We start from the raw sequence: 22,237 nt of genomic DNA, 5'->3' as shown, positions 1-22,237 counted from the left end.
CAGAGCTGCCCAGGAGCACACACATGTGTGAGCACGTGAGGTCTGCCACTGTGGCCCAGTCACAGGCCTCCCAGATCAGTTTCCTCATCTGTCAAATGGGTTAATCACGGTTTGGGACGGCGGTGCAAGCATACAGGGCCTAGAACTCACGGTGTGAACTGCCGAGGGAGAGGCTCCAGGGCTCCCAGCCTGCCTCTCCTTCGGGCAGCTCGGCTGCGGGCCACGTGCTGAGTCAGCGCCACAGAGCAGTCCTAGCTGCACTTCCTGCTGCTCCCGCCTTCCCTGCGGTCACGTGCAAAGCTGCAGAGAGCTCCTTTCTGAAGAGCTGAAGATCCAGATGGTTGATCTGGGCAGAAAGGTGGGGGGAGACTGAGCATCTCTGGACCTGACACCATGATAACAGAGCAGGGTCGCGAGTTTCGTGGCAGCCACGTCTCCCTGGAGGTAATGAGTTTTGGGGAAGGCAGTCACTCAAGGGCTCCTTTTACTTTTAAATGTCAGCGTGGATCAGGCCCCCTAGTCCTTCCCCCATGTCATTCCCTCATTTGCAGTCCAAGGCAAGAGTCAGGTCACTTTGTTACCACGTGCCATATATCTTCTTGTCCAGAGATAATTCTAGAAGAGAATCAGGCTCTTGAACGTCCACCCCAAACCCTCAGCCCCCAGTGGAGTGTGTCCTGGGGTGTCTTCCACAAGAAGCCTCTGATCTAAGCAGAAATGCGTTCTTTGCATGGTCTCAGTCAGCTTGCCTACTATAATGTGCAGGAAAATGTGCCCTGGGCAGAGAGCCAGAGTCCTGGATTCTAGTGTAACTCTTGCTCATCACTGTGGAGCATTGCACACAGAAAACTAGAAGTTCGGTAGAGCAACCAGGGTCATCTTGCATCTTGCATGTTGGCAAAGTCACCAGAGGCCAGTGACTTCCAGTCTCCGTGACATTCCTGACCTCCCCACTTCTTCCTCTCTAGAAATAAATGGTTTGCTTACCCCATGCCCAAACTTTCTTTTTTGAGGGTCACATCCTTTCACTCCTGCTTAGAGGGCACTCTGGTGTGCCCTGGGAGTGGCACTATCAGTAAATGCCGGGTCAGTTACCTGAGCTCAGGTGTGATACAGGTGAGACAGCAAGAGGGCAGCTGAGGCTGGAGAAGAAAGCAGGTGCTGGGCCCCTGGGTGGGTGGGTAGGTGGGGCACCGTGAGAAGCCTGGTCAGTGAGCTTTCAGCATGGCTGCCACACCCAGCCAGGTTGTGCCATGGTCCTGGGCCAGACTGAGGGGTGAGAATTTGTCCTCAGTGTGGTGAGAGGTCTCTGAAGTTTTTAGGCTGAGGACCCATGATCTGATTTCTGTTTTGAAAGGATTCTCAGCTGAGCATCTGGGATAGACTGGAAGGTAAAGGGACCGTTAGGTGGGGAGACCCGTGGAGGCTGGATGGGGCCAGCAAGAGAGGAGGCTGGCTTCGCCTGGGCTGGGCAATGGTGTGGAGGGAAGTAGGCCTGAGATGTATTTCGAGGAATAGCCAGGAGGCCTCGCTGATGGACTGGAGCTGGGGGTGAGGGAGGGATCGAGAACGGCTGATGACATGCAGGTTCTATTGGGGGCAGCCCCGCCCGAGATGCAGACCCAGTTTTCCCAGGACCTTTCCCCAGTGCGGGCCTTGGACTTCACCCTGGGGTGAAAGGAAACTTCCCCCACTCTCTGAGCTAGCTGAAGCCTCTGGCACATATGAAAGATGCTTTGTGGTGGGAAGTCCCACCACCAGCCTCCCTCCCCAGGAGCCTCTGGGCACTAGGCGCTCTGGCTTCAAGGTCCAGGGGTTAGGAGGGGTGGCAGGGGTAGTGGTGTTGCAGGAAGAACACTGAGGTCCATTGAGAGGGAGCTCAGGGCCCCCCTTCTTAGGAGGTAGGGGTGCTGGTGGCAGATCTCCATGGTGTCCCTGGCCTGACCCCTCCACTGCTTGCTCAAGGTCACCCTGACTGGACCCAGCCTAAGGCCAGAGCCCTGAGCCAGAGCTCTTCCCTGGCGAGAACTGAGCTAGCTCTTGGAGACGCCCCAGGCCCATAGGAACTGATGCCCCATTCATCCAGGGGCCGCCTGGCTCCGAGCTGTGGGCCCTGAGAGCACCCCTCCCCGTTCACCTCCACAGCTGCAAGGACTGGTGTCCACTGCGGAGGCCCCAGGATGCCAGGCAGCCCGGCCTCCAGACCACAGTGGGCCTGAGGGGCTGGCATGGCCTGAAGGTGAAGTCTGTTCACTTGAATGCACCTTCAGAAAGCTGAGGAGGAGGCGAGGGCACTGCAAGGGGTGGGCATGGGGCTGGCAGCACTAGCCTCTCCCTACCCTTTAGGGGAAGGGAGGGAGGGAGAAGGGCCACGCTTCTATTTCTCCCCAGGCTGGAGCCCAGGGGCTGGATTTCCACTTAATGAGGACAAATGGGGCAGATCTCAGGGAGAATTTCCAAAGCTGCGTTGCTGAAGGATATACCGTGTGACTCCTCAGCTCTGCCAGCCCCAGAGCATGGTGGTTCCAAACACCAGCTTTGGGCTCAAACACCTCTGTGTTCACACCTGGGTGCTTGTTGTCCAAAACTGTGCTTTTCCCATGACGGAGGCTGGTACGTGTTGCATGTCAGCACTGGAGGCCTCACTTCAACCTTTCCACAGCCTAGTCTGTGACCCAGAGCTAGCCTTACTCTTCATCTGTTAAATTCCCCTAGGGCTGTTGAGAGTATCAGATGAAGTGTTATCCATGAAGCATACAGCCAGCACTCAATACTTGATGGTGACTTGGTGAGTCCTAGTTCAGGGCTCGACACAAAAGGCTGAGCTGTCCCTCTCTGCTCCTTTCCAAGAGTGAGGTTTTGCAGGCGGTCTTGTGCATTTCAAGGTTTGCTATTCAAAATATAACTGGCAGATCAGCAGTGAAGCTTCATCGGAGAGCTCGTTAGATATGCAGAGTCTTGGCCCCATGCCAGACCCACTAAGTTACAGTCTGCATTCTAATGAGATGCACAGGGTATTTGTAAGTGTAGGAAAGCTGGAGAAGCACTGTTTTAAGGTCCAGTGGAGCCCTTCGGTAGACTGGCTGATTGTCTTCAGCACTTCCTGGGTGTTTGGTTACATTCAGGCCATTCACGTAATATAAACCACTGGCCCTGTATTGGTAAGCCAACATCTGACCTAAAGTAGAGGTGCATGGGAGACGAGGCATCACACCTGTGAGGACTGGTTCGTCGATCTCACATCCCTACACATACCTGAATTGCCTGCCTGTTTCTGGGTCCCTGTGGAATGGGGGTGTATGTCATGGCACAGCCCTCTTCCCCCCCATCACCAGCCTAACCAGAAGAGTGCTCAAGCCCCAGCCACACTTCGTCAGTAAGTCAGAACATTCTCCCCTCCCTTCCAAGATGGGGTGAAGTTTGGGGCCAAGGTGATTGCTAAGGTTTTTGTTTCAAAAGTTTCTCTGGAGATGGGAGGTGGGAGAGACTAGCCTAGGAACCGTTCACTGGTGGTTTTGATGATAGCATGGTATCTAAAGTCTACATGTACAGTCGTGTTGTACTGTTAGGAGGGGAAAAGGCTTGGGTCTCTTTTAAGGCATCTCCAGCAAAAAGATAAAGACCAAAAAAAATAAATAAAATACAATAAACTGAGATTCTAAAGGAGTATCTTTTGCTCTTTATAAAACAGTTATTGCAGATCTAAATTTCAAAACAAGCCAGAAGAGGAGAGTTGAGACAAGGAGTGACTGGTAATTTGGTGTCTTCTCTGACTGGCAAGTTTTTTACTCTCAGCTTCTTGTTTCTGATCTGAAAGATAAATTTATAACTTTAATAGTTGGTAATTGATGAAGATGGCTTAAGTAAGATCTCTGTAGTTGGCAGAGCTCTTCTCTTTAAATAGTAAGGCTTGTTGCAGAAGGAGTTCACACTTAAGCCCAGTAGCCCAGGGGTACTTTTTTGTTGAATTGGCTACAGGAGAAAAGTTGCAAACAGCTTTCTGAGGAACTATGCGTAGGCTTAGAACTTTTAACAAAATTAACAGTTGTAACTGAGAGATTTATATTTAAGGATTATAGCTACTCTTTATTAAGTACATATTTTTGTCAAACTTTGTGCAAAGGGTTTCATGTGCTTATATTCATCTCTTTCAATGACAGCAACCACACTTTGCAGATGAAGACTCACTGGCTAGAAAGGGTTTGCCACCCACACCAGAGTGTTTGCATTTCTTTAGATTTTGTATCAAGTTTCATATTATGTGTTTTTAAAATTATATCAGTTAGAGGTTGGTCAGTGTTGTCCTTTTGATAAAGTGTTCCGACAGTTAAGGTCTTCTCTAGATAACACTTTCTCCCTTTTCACTTAACCTACCCAATTTCAACAAGCCACCTAGTGTTAGATGCTGGAATTGCATGCATAGTACCCAGAAGGAATGACTTCTGCCAGCTGGCTCTGTGAACAAAAATTTATAAAGTAACCATGTAGTGACAATTGTCACAGATAACTGTTTTCTAAACCATGGTTCACCAGGGGACTAAAAATAAGAAAGAAATCCCACTTTACCTTTATTTTTCTATGTAACCCTGAAACCAGGAAGTTTTCATTTGGAGCACCAAATAGAACCTTAGGAAATGTCACTTGGTTTTTACTTGTTCATTCATAAAACTGGGTGAGAGAGAAATTCTGAGCCTGCTTTGCTGGCCACAGTTTCTTTTGCTGTGCCTGACAGCTCTTCCAACGTTGAGATGGTTTCCTGTGTATGGTAATGGAAGTCCATTTATTCAGAAAGGAATCAGACCTGGCTTTAGTCCCAGCAGTGTGTGACTTAGGGCAAGTCAGAAAATACCTCTGGACTTCAGTTCCTTCTTCCTTGATCATGGGTATTTTGAAAACTGAAGTTTTTGAAGAGCAGGAACCACATCTTATTCATTCAGATCCCCCCATGAGGACAGCTCATAGCACCTCTCTGAGCCTGACTTTCTCCACCTGTGAAATTCCTGGACTTGATACTGTCTAGGTTTTCTCACACACAGCAGTCTCAACATTTTGTCACCTAATCGCCATTAGGACCTAAAGAACAAGTGCCTAGTGGTGAAATATGCAAAGGGAAAACATTTTAGAGGAACAGAGGTCTTCTAGGCCCACCTCAAATCCTACTGTGTCGGCAGAATGTGTCTGTCTCTGTATAAGGCGAGCTTTGTGTCCCCCCCCCCCAACCCCAACCCCCATTTCCTCTGGAAAGCGTAGAAAGCCCCCTTGTCTTGAATACTTCCCCATGAAGGGCTCCTGCTGAAAGGCTGCACACACAGCCAAGGCCTTGACCTTCACCTTTGCCCTGACACAACTGGTAAGAGTTCTTATCCTCTCCATTCTGGGGGTGGGGGAGTGGAATCTAGCTCGGGTGAGCAGAAATTCAGTGAAACTATAAATAGAAACATGGCCTATAAATAACACTGCCCCCAAATATCTGGAGGCACGAACATTGCCCAGCAGTAGACAGTCACAAATCACGATGGCCTGGGCAGTGAGCAAGCCCTATTGGTCTGCTCGATGTCTTTTGGGATACTTCAGACTTGTTGCTGGGACCTCGTTTCTCTTTCCGGGCTCTAGAAATGCCCTCGTTGTTTGCTGCCCTGGCACCCACCTTCTGCTAAATCTTTTTTGTGACCAGGCGCATTCAATGAAGCAAGGTAACAGTGCCTGGAGTCAGACCTGGCTTTGGCTCCAGGACTTTGTGACTTGGGGAAAGTCAGAAGATACCTCTGAGCTTCAGTTTCTTCAGATCTTCCCTGGGTTGGGAAGATCCCCTGGAGAAGGGAACAGATGCCCACTCCAGTATTCTGGCCTGGAGAATTCCATGGACTGTATAGAATTTTGTATAGAATGTCTGTAGAATGTATAGAACTGTATAGAATGTCACAAAGAATCAGACTCCACTGAGTGACTTTCACTTTTTCTTTGTGAGTGTTTTTAACATAAATCAAAGAAAAAGAAAACAAAGCCCATACTTCTCAAAAAAATAAAATGGAATGGACAAAGGAGGAAATAAGTAGAAAGAACACCAAACCAGAAGTCCAGTGTTAATTCTTGACCCAAGCCTGCCTCAACTTACATATGTGATAAGGATCAGACCACCAGCTCTCTGAGCCTCTTTAGATCTGTAAAGTAAGTTAGCTTAGCTCAGTGCTTCTAAGCCTAAAAGTTACATGAGATTCACTTGTGTGTGTGTAAGGGGGTGTTTATTTAAAATGCAGACTTTTACCGTTCTCTCTAATTCAGAGGATCTGGGTAAGCCCCAGGAATCTGCATTTATAGTCACTACCCCAAGTATCTCTGATTCAGGTAACCCAGGGACTCTCATTCTGTCAAGAGTAGTGCCAGGCCCTGTATCAGTGACCTACTGCTGCATAACAAATTATCCCTCCCCCAAATTTAGCAGCATAAAACAGTAAACAGTTATTATCTCACACAGTTTCTAAGGCCAGGAGTTCAGGAATGGCTTAGGTGCATGGTTTTGACCTGGGCTCTCTCATGACGTTTTTAATCAAGATGTCATCTGAAGGCTTGACTGGGACCGGAGGATGCACTGGCGAGACGGCCCACTCCTGTGGCTGGCAGACTGGTGCTGGCTGCTGTCAGGAGGCCTCAGTTCCTTCCTAAGTGCGCCTCTGCTTGAGTGTCCTTACGACTCAACAGCTGTCTTTTCACACTGTGAGTGACCCCAGAGCAAGATCAAGAAGGAAGCCACAATGCCTCTTCTAACCTAGTCTTGGAAGTCACACCATCATTTCCAAAGTGTCCCACTGGCCCCACAGGTTGGCCCTATTCACTGTGGGAGGGGACGATATAAGGCGTGAGGACCAGGAGGCCAGAGTCACCGGAGACCACCTTGAAGGCAGACTACCAGAGGCTCCTCTGAGTCCTCAGTCCTGTGAGATGGTGTCAATGGTGGCAGCCCTTGTTGTTGGGTTAGGATTGGGGTAAAAATTGGAAATAAGAAAAACAGCTGAGCTGGGGACTCTGGGGAATGTAAATTTTAAGTGCAGACACTACAAAGTCCACCCTGGAACCAGGCTGCCAGCCCAAGTCCTGCCGAGTCCCAGCCTGGCTGCTAACTTGCTCTGCAAAGTCAAGCAAGACATAGCCCTCTTTGTGCTCAGCCTTGACCTCAGAAAGTGAGAGGGCTGGACACAATGACCTCCAGGATCTCCTGGTTTTACCCCCCGGGATCCATTTGGATTGTGGTAGGTACAGATACTGGTGAGAACACAGGTTTGAGTTTGTGCCATGCGTGCTGCACAGGTGTGTCCCCCTCAGGGTTCAAACTTGCGGGAGAAGGGCTTCAGAAGGGTCTAAGGGGATTGTCTTCCCAGGTGTAAACTGTGGTCTGTGGCCATAAGAGTTCAGGGATGTGTGTTTCTGAAATGTATAATGTCAGTGGCTCTCCTCTGCTGTGTGGTCCATGTGATTGACCCCTGTTACCATTGTCTGTTCAAGTACCACATCTCATAACCTCCCAACACATTATACACAGACACACACAGACACAGACACAGGCACACACACACACACACACACACTCTTTCTCTCTCTCATTCCACCAGCCACACTGAACTCACCCTAGCTGGTTTCTTTTATCTCTGGACCTTTGCTCACATTCTTCCATCCTCCTGGAACATTCTTTCCCCTACCCTTACCCTGGTGCATTCCTATCACCTTTCAGGCCTGTCTCCCACTTCTAGGTCCCCATCATAACTGATTGCACTGCAGCACAGTACCCACCCAGACCGTGTTCTCTGTGAGGGCAGGGGCGGTGTGCTGTGCATACTGTTCACCACCACGTCCCAGCCCGAAGTCAACACACACACTGGGGAAAGCTGAATGATTAGTGAGTGAGTGAATGATGCATCCTGACCATGTTTATGGGGTGGAGTAGGGTTGGGATGTACCACCCAGGGAAACATGCACAGAAAAGAAGGAACACAGTCAAAGAATTAAGAGGCCAGGAACTTTCAGACTGCCAAAGACAGAGACTATGACACATCCAGTCCCAGCTCTGCCACTTACTGGCTGTTTGACCTTGGGCAGGTCGCTCAACTTTGCTGACCTTCAGTTTACCTACCTGTAAGATGGGAGTAGAACAGTACTCAGTTACCTAGATCATAGGTTGATGTGAAGATCAACTAAAAGAATAAACACAAAGTTCCCAGCACAGTGCTGTGTACACACCAACTACTCAGCGAATGTGAGCTATTATTTATACCATCCTCACCTCCATTGCAGGAGGTGATGGAATCAAGGAAGATATTGGTAGGAGGTTGCTGAAGAGAGTTGATTGTCTGGGCTCAGTTCTATCAACAGAGCCAGAGCCCAACAAGAGCCGGCTTTGGGAACAGTGTCCACCCCAGATTGCCAGACAAGAACCCCTCTGGCTGGCACAGCCAGGCTCGTGGTCATGGGGCAATTATCCAACGGGCCTCCACATCCTGGGGATTTTCCTCTGCTTCAGAGCATCGACAGTGAACCAGGCCTTTCAGCATCGCCCGCTGAACCAGGACTGCCCTGGCCTGCCCCACAGCCTCCTCATCTGGCTGAGCCTTTCTGCTCTGTCTCGTCAAGCCCCAGAGGCCCTGGATCCCTGACTGCCTGCTCCCCGCTAAATCCTCCGTCCCTGCTGTGGGCCATGCCACAGGGAGAACCTGCCGGGAAGCACTGCCCAGCGTCCCACCGTCCCCTTTCCTGAGGGCAGCCTCCCCTGGCAGGGAGGAGCTGAGACTGCCAGGGCTGAATAGGGCCCTTTATTCCCGGGCTCCCAGAGGGAGCGTGCTGAGCCACTGCCCACCACGCCCGCTGCACCCACACCCACACGGAGTGGGGGACCGCCTGGCCCTGATGCTGGGCTCTGAGCTAACCACACTCTCTGGCCCCACTCTGTCTGGATCCTGGAGGGTGAGTCCATCCCCACTGTGGCCCCGGTCTGGTCCAGCAGGCCCCAGTGTGTGTGGAGTGAGCTATGTATACTAGTGTGTGTGTGTGTGTGTGTGTGTGTGTGTGTGTGTGTGTGTGTATGAAAATAAGAGACAGTCTGGAGCAAAAGTGTGTTAACACACACACTCACACTTAGGCAGAAGCAAATGTCAACCAAGGTCCACTGCCTGCCAGTCCTTCTGCTGGGCCCTAAGGATACAGTTAGTAAAGGAGACCCCACATAGGATCTCACTGAAAGGCAAATAAAGAGGCAAGATCACTACAAATCTCAGTGAAATCTAGGAGAGAATCAATCAAGCCCTGGGAGAGGGGGGCAGAGTGGTCTGCCAAGGCCTCACAATGATACACAAAGGATAGAAGGCATTCGCCATGCAAAGGGCAGCGGGAATTGTCCCAGGAGAGGGAATGGCAGGCATTCAGGCCCGAGGTGAGAAGGCTCTGGACGTGTTTGTGGTGCTAATTAAATCCCCGCATGACTGGCGCTGGCCTGGGGAGATGAGATGGAGAGAGAGGCATGAGTCAGATCCTGCTGATTGTGGTGAGGAGTTTAGATTTTATTCTCAGTGTGCTGGGAAGAGACATGCAGGATCTTAGTTCCCCGACCAGGGATTGAACCCTTGCTTTTGGCAGTGTAAGTGTGGTGTCCTAACCACTGGAGCACCAGGGAAGTCCCAGGAAAGATTTCATTTGAAAAATGTTTGGGCTTCTGGGTGGAAAAAAGGACTAGGAGTGGGGGTGGGATGGGGGTAGAATTGGAAATCAGGCGGACTTAAGATTAGAGACAATTGGCCAAAAGTCATGACTCATCCTCATCTTTCTCTGTAACGGTAGGTGTCTCGTGTCACTCCTCACCAGTATGCCCAGCAATGTGCGCTGTGTTTGTCCCAAATGCTGTTTCTAATCCACATCCCAGCCCTGTAATCCCATTTGCCAAATGAGAACCCTGATGTTCAGGCAGTTTACGGTGCCTGGGACAGACATTTTAAAGACCTTGGGCCTCTCAACTCTACAACCCACACTCTGATCTTGCTGCTGGCAGCTCAACAGTCCTAGATTTTTAGTTTCTCTTAATGTTCCCACTAGACCAAGAACAGAAAAATACAGCCGAAAGGTGAAACCAGACTAGTGTGACCATGGCTAGGAAGGCCAGTGCCCTCGGCCTTTGCCACCTGTCCCACCACTGGAGTAAGTATTATATGGTTTACCGAGTACCTACCAGGGTGTGTTCAGCCCTGTCCAAGCTCAGCTCTGAATGAGGCCATAGCCTGCACTCTGAGGAACCTCAGTGGTACCCAAGTGACATTTGTCCTCAGTGTGGCCACTTTAAATGCTATTATCTTTAATACAAAACCTCTTTCTTCCCTGAGGCTCAGGGCCACCTTGCAATGTTCTCTCTCCTCCCAGAATCAGGCTGGGGCAGCCCACATTCTCTGCCAACCCATGGTGCCATTGGGACAAACATCCTTCTCTGAGCTGATATCTGGTGGAAATCTTTAGGTGCCGGCTGCCTTACCGGCAATTCATAAGACCTGGGCTTCTCTAAACTAAGTTCTTACAGGTACTTCCCTGGCGGTCCAGTGACTAAAACTCCGAGCTCCCAATGCAGGGGGCCTGAACGAACCCGCATGCCACCAACTAAAGATCCCATATGCCACAGTTAAGACCTGGCTCAGTCAAATAAATAAATAAAATAAGACCTTATAGCTCATGAAATATCTCCAGCCTATGTCAGGGCTAAAGACCACCCTGGGTATTCTCCAACTCAAGGGAGAAAAATTCAAAGGCTTTGTTTCTATTTCCACTGTTCTTCCCACAGCTAAGCTTGTAGGTAATTTATTCCTTGTCTAATTAATGACACTTAACAAATCAAACATGTTCACATTTCATACTTCCCTCATATCAGGGATCTACATTCACCGTGCATTTAAATTTGTTGCAACTTGAATTAAATGATAAAGCATGTATTTTTAAATAAAATTAAATATCACTAAAATCAACAAATGTGTTAGTGTCCCCTCTCTGCAACACATATGACCCACCCTGTTAGTCTAGAGGTCTAACATCCATGCCAGCCCCGAAGTACCAAAAAAACCCCCACTTAAAATCTGTTCCTGCTCCATGAAGTTCTTCTCCATTTCTTGGCCTGGGTTCTGGTTACATAGGTGGGTTCAGTTTGTGAAATTCATTAAGTTTTATACATGCATATGCACTTTGCTGTATGTATATTATGTGTGCGTACTGAGTCGCTTCAGTCGTGTCCAACTCTTTGCAACCCCTATATTTCCCTTCCCAAAAAGCGCTTTCTTATAGAAAATAAAGAAGGAAGTTGTTCTGGTCCCATAGCTCCATAAAACCATTCAAAAAACCTTCAATTCCATTTGGTTCAGTAAAGACACGTTAAAACCTCTGATACTCCAGGACTTGGTGCTTTCTTTCTGGCAGACACCCAGAAACCCCACCCCCCACCCCAGCCCCACTGAGGGTGGAGGAGTGAAAGATTTTGTTCCCTTCAGCCTGGCCTGCACTGGGAGTGGGCTTCTCCACGTCAGAACTTGGGAGATGGCTGTTCCCTCCTCGGTGTGCCGGTTCTTACCGTAAGCGTGCTGCGGCTGCAGGAGGGTTAAGGTTTTTCTCGGTGACAAAACCCCAGTGGAGTTTTGTAACTCTGTTTCCCTGAGTGTGTGGGAGCGGGGGCGGAGAGTGCTGAGGGGCAGCCGCACCTGTGTGAGTCATCCCAGAGTGGCCAAGGTGGGCAGATGGAGTGAGTAATCCTGCCTCCATTGTGTCACGTTCTCTGCTGTTTGAATCGGGTGGATGGAGGAAGAGGAGAAACGGCAGCCATGGGGGAAACACAGTGTGTTTAGGGGGCAGGGTTTGAATCAGGAAAGTTTCTACAGGCTACGGGGAGTTCGTGTTCGGCCTTGGGTGGGGAAACCAGGTGGCAGGGTGCACATGGAACACTGCAGCGCTTGGACCCCATGTGCCCAGTGAGGAGCTGGGCCGGACCAGGGGGTGCCCCCAGCCCTGCCCCACCCCACCCCACACCTACTTGACCTGGACTTGTCCGCTCATAAGAGATCCCATTTGTTCAACATTTATTATGGGCTGGGCTCCACGTTAAATGCTTTAATACACTTGCTCATTGATTCTTCATGATAATCCTTTGAGTTAGACATTACTGTGCCCCTTTTACAGTTTGAGGAGACTGGGATTCAATTAGGTTGTGACTTGTCTCATATCACACAACAGTAAATGGCAGAACTAGATGTATTGGGTTGACCAAAAATTCATGGGGGTTTTTTCATAAGATGTTACAGAAAAACTGACATGAACTTTTTGACCCACCTAAAAAAAGGAGCCTCCTGGTGACAAGGACCAGACCCATCTCCATCTGGTTTAAGAAAAAGGTGGAAATTTATTGACTTACCTAACTGAAAACCTCAGGGGTAATGTCTTCAGGCATGGCTGGGTCTCTCTAGCTCTCAGCTTTGCTTTCTTCTCTGGTGACTTCATTCTCAAGCTTTCCCCAAATGGTGACGGGGAAGCGCAAAGATGCTTCCTAGCGATTTGGGACTTAGAGTTGATGAGTTAGCAGCCCCTGAAGAAGGAGCACTTCTCTTTCTGGTGGTTCCACCAAAGTCCCATTCTGATTCTCACTCGGCAACTTGGGTCACATGCCCATGGCTGGACTATACTAATTGGTGATTCCAGGAGTTTAGGGTAGGATGAGCCTTCCTAAAATCACACAGACTGAGAATAAAGGAGAAATTATTCCTCCAAAGAAAACTTGGGCACAAATTCTGACAGGCAAAACCCACCATTGCTTACCATGCTAGACTTTAAGCCATGACTTTAAGACACTCAGTCGTGTCTGATTCTTTGCGACCCCATGGACTATAGCCTACCAGGCTCCTCCATCCATGGGATTTTCCAAGTAAGAGTACTGGAGTGGGTTGCCATTTCCTTCTCCAGGGGATCTTCCCGACCCAGAGATCAAGCCCCGGTCTCCTGCATTGTAGGCAGACGCTTTACCGTCTGAGCCACCAGGGAAGATAGACTTTAAGCCAAGGCGGGATCTTAAATGGATTTGGAAGAGAGAGATTTGTGGGAGCCAGAACTCACAGCATGGAGTCAGGATTCCCTGGGCTGTGGACCTTCCCGGGTGGGAGCAGGTCCATGCAGAATCTGTGTGTTCTTACTGCTTCCAGCCTCAGCATCTGAGCTTCACCCCAGCCTTCCCCTAGCCCACAGGGAGCCCTTTGTCTCTACTGGTCTAGGTCAAGGGCAAGCAAGGCCAGGTGTAGCATGTAAGAAGCAGGCTTGGGGGCAGAGTGCAGACTGAGCCAGGCAGAGGGCCGCAAAGAATAGGGCTGTCATCTCAGCCACATCAGAGGCTGAGAGCAGGTGTGAGCCAGTGGCCGGCTGTCCCCAGACTGCAGCAGGTCAGAGGCGGCATACTGGCTTCAGGGGCAGCTCTGGAGAGACAAGCAGGGGCCTGCCCTCCCGCTGCAGTCAGCAAACAGCTGAGCGTCGAGGGCAGGACCAACTTGCAGAAACCTGGGGAGCCAGCAAAGGCTGACCTTGTTTCTCCATTCTCTTCCCCTCCACCCGTTGTGTTCCCTTCCCTCAGGGCCTCTGTGTTCTCTCCCTAACCAGACCCTGTTGTCCAGTGAAAAGCTGATGCCTCTTTGTACTCAGGTCTGAGTGATTAAGGAAGTCCCGGCTGATTCTCCCTGGAGCAGTTTGGGTCCTTACGGTTAAAGCATCTGCCTGCAATGCAGGAGACCTGGGTTTGATCCCTGGGTCGGGAAGATCTCCTGGAGAAGAAAATGGCAACCCACTCCAATATTCTTGCCTGGAGAATCCCATGGACGGAGGAGCCTGGCGGGCTACATTAGTCCATGGGGTCGCAAAGAGTCGGACACGACTAAGAGACTTCACTTTCTTTTTTCTTTCTTTCTTAGTATCAGCCTCTTTGAAACTGAAGGCATGAAAATGAAGGAGGGGTGTTTTTTGTTGTTTTCCGTGGTGAAGGAAGAGCCCTGAGCAGATTCAGGTTCTCTTGGTGCTCCTCCGCCCAATGCTCTTTATTTAAGAGCGTCTGTCTTCATCAGTCTGTCAGCACCACAGCCGTGCCAGGTACCCAAGCCGGGCAGTCGGACACAGGGTTTGTTTGCTGGGCTGACCCACTTCACCCAAGGACCCACGCCAGGTCATGAGCCTGCAGAGAGCTGGGGGAGTAGAAGATTAATTATTCCCTTTTCCTCTCCATAGGCATTGCCTGTGTCTCGTCACCCTGTCTTATCTGTTCAGGCTGCTATCACAAAATACCACAGCCTGGGTGGCTTGTAAACAACAGAAATCGATTTCTCACAGTTCTGGAAGCCGGAAGTCTTGAGATCAGGGTTCCAGCGAGGTCAGGTGAGGGCCCTCTTCCAGGTTACAGACTTCTCTCTACATCTCACATGTCAGAAGAGCTAGCTCTGCGGGGGCCCCCTTCATAAGGGCACTAATCCTGTTCATGAACGCTCCACCCTCATGACCTCGTCACCTCCCACAGGCCCCGCCTCCTTATTACCATCACAGGGGGCGTTAGGGTTTCAACATGAATTTTGAGGAGCATAAACGTTCTTACATATCATTTTGGGTAGGGTGGGGAGTCCCTCTAGTAACCCTCACATCTTCTTTCCTCTAACTGCTTTAGGAAATTTGTCACTTCTCCCCAGGGTACCACATCAGCCCACAGAGCCAGAGAGGACCCCTGTCCCCCATTTACTTAGCTTGCAGATACTAGCAGTTTGTCTCTCCCAGTTTAGGTTCCAGAGACCCTTGACCCCCTCTCTCCAGACACTGCCCCATCCCTCCTAAGGGTGTCAGGCAACACCCACATTCATTACACCCAGCTCCATGCCAGGTATTGCCAGGGCTAAAGGGAGGAGAGAAAGTCATGCCTGACCTCAGGATGATTACAATCCAAGTAGGTATCCAAGACTTTCTAAAGTGTCTGGTCAGCCCTGTGGACTCTCCCATAAGCCTTGTAAGTAGGTTGAAGAGTGGCCCTCAAAAGATATGTCCACAACCTAACCCCTGGAACCTGTGAACATGACCTTAGTTGGGAAATGGGTCTTTGCCGGTAATTAAATTGAGGATCCTGACATGGGGTCATCCTCAGTTTAAGATGGGCACAAAACCAAAAGACAGGTGTCCTTATAAGAGAAAGGCAGAGGGAGGTTTGAGACACAGGCTGAGGCAGAGACTGGAGTGATGCTGCTGCAAACCAAGGAACACCTAGGGCCCCAGAAGCTGGGAGAGTCAAGGAAAGATTGTTCTCTAGAGCCTTCAGGGGGAGCGCAGCCCTACTGACACTTTGATTTCAGACTTCTGGCCTCAGAACTGGGATAGAACACATTTCTGTTGTTTGTGGTCATTTGCTTTGGCAGCCCTGGGAGCTTGAATCACTCCCCTTTTCTTTTTGTCCTCAGATCCAATTAGATAGACAGCAGTGATGTTCGTGGAAAACAAGGACTCTGTGTCCTGTGGTCTGTGAACCTTGGGGCCTCCTGTGGTCTCCCTCTAGTTTAAGAAAGTCCCTCTGATGCTCCAGCTCTATGGGTGGCCCTGAAGAGAGAAGGTTGGGAGCACCTATGTCTTCGGAGGGCAGGGTGGCTGCGGGGAGCTGGCCTGTGCATCAGGGGCCCCTGGGAAGGTGAGGGGGGCCCCTGAGGATGGTAGTTCCCTTGCAAATTCCCCATGACAGCAAAAGGGGAGGGCAAGAGTGGGGTGACTGCCAGCGGTCCAGGAGGCTGGTAAAGGAGGGCGAGGCGGGCATTCAAGAAAGGCTTCCTGGAGAAGGCCTTAGATGCTAGAAATTGAACCTTATAGAGGGAGGGATTTGGGTCAGCAGGCACTTAGAAGAAAACCAGACTCCTTTCTGTGGCTTGTAAGACTCCTACATGGCTTCTTTTCCATCTTCCATCTTTGCTCTGTGTTTGCCTCTGCCTGAGCCCTCTTGCCCCAGAGCTTTGTGTGGCTGGCTCTTCTCCTCCTCAGTTTCCATGGAAATCAGAGACTAAATCTCTTCCATACACATCCCCTCCCCTCCTAGAAGCTAAACATCTTGAGAGCAGGGCCTCCCCCATCCGTTTATCACTGGAGCAGGCCCTCCATCAAGACAGTGATGGATGGATGGATGGATGGATGGTTGGACGGAGGGATGGGTAGATGGATGGCATTTCAGATGGCAAAAACAGCAAGGAAGAGGGAGTTATATGAGGATGTATTCATGCATGCATATATGCTGTGGATTTTGAAGAGAAGAGGCTGCCAAGAATAGATCAGCCTGGACAGACCACACGAGGCCAGCTCTCTCCTATTTTCCCTGAAGCCGGTACCCTCTTATTACCCCTGTGCAGTGGGTACTTGCCCATTTGTCAGAACATGTACCTGGTTTGTGGAGTTTTCCCACAGGCTCTTCAATGGCTGGGTGGGGGGCTCCCTCGCCAGGAGTGCCGTGTCTGCTGTTTCGCTCTTCCTATGTGCCTGAACCCCCAACTCCTGCGCAAGGAATCCCCATGGATACCACACTTCACAAGGAGGAACTTGGAGTTGTGGCTGGCCTGGGGGTTAACAGCGCTCAGAAGTTTCAGTCCTTTCTTTAACCACTTCTCCCTACCAATGAGAAGGAGCCATGTCCTCATCTCTCTGCTTCTTGAAATAATTCATTCTTTAGAAGCAAATGCCAACTACTAAGACCCCTCAAGTGCCACTAAGATGCTTCACTAAGTGCCTGGTATCCTATGTGGGAGGGAGAAACCCTCTGCCTCCTAAATGCGGGGACCTCCCAGTCAGTGCCCACCTGTGTGTCCCTGCCCAGAGTGGACATTCATGGTGAGAAGGTCAGGCCAGATTGCGGGGTGGGGGGGTGAGGCCCTCCTGCTTATGAGGGTGAGCATCCCCCTTTCCCACTGGGCTGGCACCTGCTCAGCCAGGCTGGGGATGGGGGTGGGGTAGTAAGGGCCCTTTAAAGGACAGGGAGGTTTGCCGTTTCGGGGAGCTCTTCCTCTCCAAGTCCACTAGACACTGGGTCACCTCTCCTTCCCTGCCTCGTTGGTCCATTGGTCCTTTCGCTCATTCCCTTGCTCACTCTTACCCACTCATTCATTCACTTGTATCTGGTCAGCAGAGACCCCCGTGACGTGGGGCATCCTCCACAATCAGTGTTTGTTTTATTGCTTGCTTCATTCCCACTCAGCCCCCAAGGCAGCTTCTCCCCAGATCCCCAGCCCAGCAGCTGGCGTGGAGGAGATGTGAATCACGTGCCCATCACACACACAAGAACATCCTCAGTGGCTCTCACCGCATTACGTGATCTGAGCCCAAAGAATTCTTTGGAGATTTGTTGCCTTCTCTCTCGCTCTCACTATCTTACCTCCAAAACCCCAGGTTGAAATCCCAACTCAGCCACTTCATAGCTGTGTGACTTAGGACATGTCCTTCAACCTCTCTGAGCCACCATTGCCTCCAGGGCAGAGTGGGGATAGTAAAAGCAGTTGCTTTAATAAAGTCGTGGTAAGGGGACTCCCCTGGTGGCCCAGTAGTTCAGACTTCATCTTCCAGTGCAGCAGGTATGGGTTCGATCCCTGGTCAGGTAGCTAAGATCTCGCATTCCTCGCAGTCAAAACAACAACAACAAACAAAAAAAGAAAAACATAAAACAGAAGCAGTATTGTAACAGATTCAATAAAGACTTTTAAGAACTGGTCCATATCAAAAAAACCTAACAAGAAAATTTTAAAAATAAATTAAAGTGGTGAGGATTAGGTCAAAGAACCCAATGGAAAACTCTTAGCCTGTGCCTGGCAGGAGTCACCGCCTAGCTGCTGTTACCCCTCACTCCTCATCTGACCCCTCAACGACCCCACCCCCACATGCGTCTTAGGACTCTGAAGGGAGCAGCCACCAAGGCCCGGCCCTTCAGTCTCCAGATGAAAGGCACAGGCCCCGGAGTGGAGGGTCACATAGCCAGCCTGCAGCCGGGGCAGGACTTGAACCCAGGACTCCAGCTGAGGCCCCTTCACTGTCTCAGCCCGGCCCAGAGTGGCAGGAAGAGGGGCCTCCACTAACAGGCTCAGGCCCTGTCAGACTCGACAGCTCTCTTCTCCACTTTCAGGAATGAGTTAATCCTGAGGTCTGTCTCAGGTCCCGCGTGTAATCTTTCTTACAATGCTTATCATATTTCTGGGGCTGCATCTGCCTGGCTTTGAAGGCTCTGGCAGGGGCCTCTCCTGGCCTTGCCGTAAACGGGCTGAATTACATTTACAAGAGGCCTTTAATGTCCCGTGGCCCCAGCTTCCTTAATGGGGATGTTCCTCCTTCTTCTTTCTCTTTCTCTCCCTTTTAATACGGTCACTGGCTTGGCCATCCAAGTGCGGTTTGGATTCCTAACAGAAGTCGAGGCTGTAGAGTCCCTTCCAGATCTGTCCTCCCTGCCCCCCTCGCCTCCTCCACTCCCGGCAGCCTGTGCCAAGGCCCCAAGGAAAGAAGACAGTGCTCCGGTCAGGATTTCAGTGAGAAGGAGGGAAGCCCTGTTAGGAGTCCAAAAACTCGACTGGGAAATGGCTTGTACAGAAATTCTCCTCTGACTTTATACCTGAGCAACAGACCCATGAGCCTTGGGAGGGAGATGGGAGGTGTCCAGCCTGGAGGCATGACTGCAGAGGGTGGGCTTGAGGGGCACGGTAGGGTGAGGAGCCCTCCCAGCCCCCTCCCTGTCTCTGCTACTCCAGCCCTCGCTTCTAAATTTCTGTACCTCTGGAGGCTTTAATTGTCCCTTAATTATTATTTTTTTGCTAGTTCTGTCTCTGCAACTGGATCAGGTCCTATCTGATCTATCTATGTCTATATCTATATCTGTACATCTCAAGAATACCAAACCCAGTCATAGGCTTGGCCAGCCCTGAGATTGAGGCCTAGAAGAGGGACCTAGTTTGTCTCCCCATCTCTCTGCTTTTTTTTTTTTTTTGTCCTGTGATAGGATGAGAAAGAGCAGGAGTGCTATTTTTGGAGAATGGATCAGTTACTTCTTTCTCCTTTGAAAGAAGCACAGGACAGAGTCAGGTCTGGGGGCCACCCCGCCCCCAGCTCCGGTCCCCGCACCCGCCCAGGTGCTCTGCCTCCCAGCAAGTCCTCCAGGCTCTTGTGAGACACCATTGGGCTGCTGATGTCACTGAGCCTGGGTGGCCTCCAGCTCCTGACAGCCAACATGCTCAGGGAGAAGGCCCAGAACCCTGCCCAGGGCCGCTTGTCATTCATAGGTCTGGAGAGCGGGTCTCCTCCTGCCATGCATTCCTCTCACACGCCATCCCCTTTGGCTGCACACGTGTACTCCTCTGGCCCTCAGGCAACCAAAAAAGGGTAGGAGACAAAGAGGCCAGGAATACCAACTCTGTGACATCTTCCCCCGAGGAAAGACAGTCGTCTCTCATGTCCTGATAAATCACGTTTTATCTCCTTTCAAAAGGAGCATGTGGAGGAGCCCATTTATCTTGATGACACCGTCCAGTCTGCACAGTGTCACCTCTCTGCCCGGGACACGGCCCCTCTACGAGGCTTCCGTGAGAAAGGGAGGAAGGGGAGCTTGAGGGAGCATCTGAGAGAGGGAGGGAGGTGCGTGGATCAACAAGTGCCTATTGGACTTCTACTGTATGCAAAGCCTTGTGCTCAGTGCAGGTGTGGTGAAAGGGGAGGAAGCAGCCACCGGTTCACGCTGAGTGCAGAGGGGTGAGGGACACAAACAAGCAAGAGGTCACATGTGACTTAATAAGTTAGGTACTTGGCAGTCTGGCTGGAACAGGGCTGGTGACCAGTACCTGTGGTGACGGGGAAGTCAGGGAGCGCTGCAGCAGCTGCTTCCAGGGCCCCCAGGGCCCCTGCCAGAGTCTGCTCACGGGGACAACTGGGAGTTTTGTTCTAGCCATGGGGACATCCTCGGCCAGGAGTGCCTGAGAAGCAGTGCTCTCAGAAGCTCAGACAAGCAGGGGGGTTGGTGGTAAGCACCCCAGTCTCCTCACCCTCGGTGGGGATACCTCTGCAGTGCGTTCTATATGAGCCTCGAGTTCCTCAACAGACCTGAACTGCCGCCATCTGGTGATTAACTAGCAGGGTGACACATTCTTGCCTGTCCTGCCTTACTTCTCAAGATCACTTCCCAAACAACTTGCACTCACTTCCTCATCTTGGGTCTACTTCTGGGGAGACAACCTAGACCAACACAATGCTCATGCTTGGTTACTCAGTGGTAAAGAATCTGCCTGCCAAGCAGGAGATGCTGGTTCTATCCCTGAGTCAGGAAGATTCCCCTGGAGGAGGAAATGGCACCTACTGCAGTATTCTTGCTTGGGAAATCCCATGGACAGAGGAGCTTGGTGGGCTGCAGCCCATGAGGTCGCAAAAGAGTCAGACACTACTTAGTGACCAAACGATACCAATAGAGGAAGCTTAAGTATCTTAACATGCAGTCTCCATATTTGTTCACATGGAATGGGAATCATCTCATTTAGGACTCCTAAATGAGATGCAAGTGATTAAAGTGCATCTCCAACAAGTTTCAGTTTTAGAAAATTGTAACATTTTATATAAGTGAAAAGTCCCAGGTAGACCCTGGGTTTAGGAACAGCTATATCTGGCAACTCAAGTGATGTCAAATGGGTCTGCCCTTCACCATCTCTTGGCTCTGCTTTTCAGTCATTCAAGAAGCAGTTACTGAGGGAATTCTCTGGTGGTCCAGTGGTTAGGACTGCATGCTTTCACTGCCAAAGGCACAGGTTCCATCCCTGATTGGAGAACAAAGATCCCACAAGACACATGGTACATTCAAGAAAAAGAGGAAAGAAAAGAAAAAATTACTGAGCACCATCTCTGTCCCAGGCTCAGATCCTTCCTCTTGGTTTGTTTCCATCTCAGGCAATGATGGAGATGGTCACTAGGAGCTCCAGGCCTTCATCCTGCCAGCTTAGCAAGTGTGGGGGGAAACATTGGGAGGAAGAGGACACCAGCAGAGGTCTCAGGGCCGACCCTCATTGGTCCAGATCCTGTCCCCTTGCCCACCTCTGAGCCAATCACTGTGAGTCTGGGTAGCTAGACTGGGTCACATGCCTACCATTGTTGACAAGGGGTGTGGTCAGCTCCGTGTGAACCACGCGGTTAGAAATGGAGGAAGGAGGCTCTCCAGAGGGGGACTGGGTGGTCTATGGGACAACAGATGCCTGTTAAAGCCGTGAGGTGAGCCCCTCACCACATGCTGGGCTCCACGGGCCCTGAGGTAAGTCAGACAGGCCCCTGGTGGAGGGGGCTCACGAGTCAGCAATACAAAGCAGACTGTGGTGTGTGTCTTAGGACTGGACAAAACGTGTGGATGTTCTGGAAAGAGGGTGATTACTCTCAGCTCGGCAATCAAGGAAGTCTTCTAAAAAGGAGACACTGACCCGGACATTGATGGCCACTACGCATCACACCGAGGAGTTCAGATTCTCAGTGTAACCAATAGAGAAGGTTTGGGATCTGGCATTTCCCAGAAGCCTTGCCCATACTTGTAGAGGGATATACCAGCCCAGCTGAGGGGTCCATTGGGCCACTCTTCCTTGTGCTGGCCTGTGCCTGCCCTGGAAATAACCACCCACCTAAGCTAAGAATAGGAATTCCTGCCCGGCTGGCAGGAATGAAGGCTGATTTCTCAAGGAGGGATGGGCCTGAAAACAAAGCACAGTGTGTGGGTTGGGCCACCCTTTGTATTTCTTCGTGAGGTCACTTGAGAGCCTCACCCACATCGGGGCATGGATCCTGCCATTAGACCCAGACAAGGTGATTTGGCCAAGATGGCAGCCTCTGGGGCTCCTCACCCGCCCCAGAGGTCCTGGACCCTCAGCCTGGGGCACCTTCTGCCCCCAGGGAGAGGTGACCACTCCTCTCTTGTTTCCTTGGCAGCGGGCGGAGGTGGGGGTGCTTGGTGGCCAGCTAAGATGCTGAGAAGCTGAGGGAGAGGAAACGCAGGGTCCCAGGTCCCTACGGCGGCTTCACCCGGAATCACCCAGCTCATGAGCGTCTTTCTTCCAGGCAAAATCCTCTTCCGGAGGAGCCACATCAGGGACGTAGCTGTGAAGAGGCTGAAGCCCATCGACGAGTATTGCCGGGTAAGAGGGCCTCTGGGGCGGGGGAGGGGTGGTCCACCTGCCAGAGAGTCTATGCATCT

The 22,237-nt window shown here is 50.9% G+C and overlaps 1 protein-coding gene across 2 annotated transcripts in view; it reads left to right on the top strand.

Annotated features, from left to right (window-relative positions):
- SH3PXD2A (SH3 and PX domains 2A) overlaps positions 1 to 22,237 on the top strand; it is a 246,120-nt gene that overhangs the window by 102,619 nt on the left and 121,264 nt on the right. For both annotated transcript variants that reach the window (XM_061162537.1, XM_061162532.1), the window contains exon 4: positions 22,102 to 22,178. In XM_061162537.1, coding sequence (XP_061018520.1) covers positions 22,102 to 22,178 — 77 coding nt within the window. The remainder of the gene's footprint in view (positions 1 to 22,101; positions 22,179 to 22,237) is intronic.

This window comes from Dama dama, chromosome 15 (genome assembly GCF_033118175.1).
Source record: "Dama dama isolate Ldn47 chromosome 15, ASM3311817v1, whole genome shotgun sequence".
Lineage (NCBI taxonomy): Eukaryota > Metazoa > Chordata > Mammalia > Artiodactyla > Cervidae > Dama > Dama dama.
The sequence above is the reverse complement of the archived record's forward strand: the minus strand, read 5'-3'. Positions and strand labels throughout refer to the sequence as shown.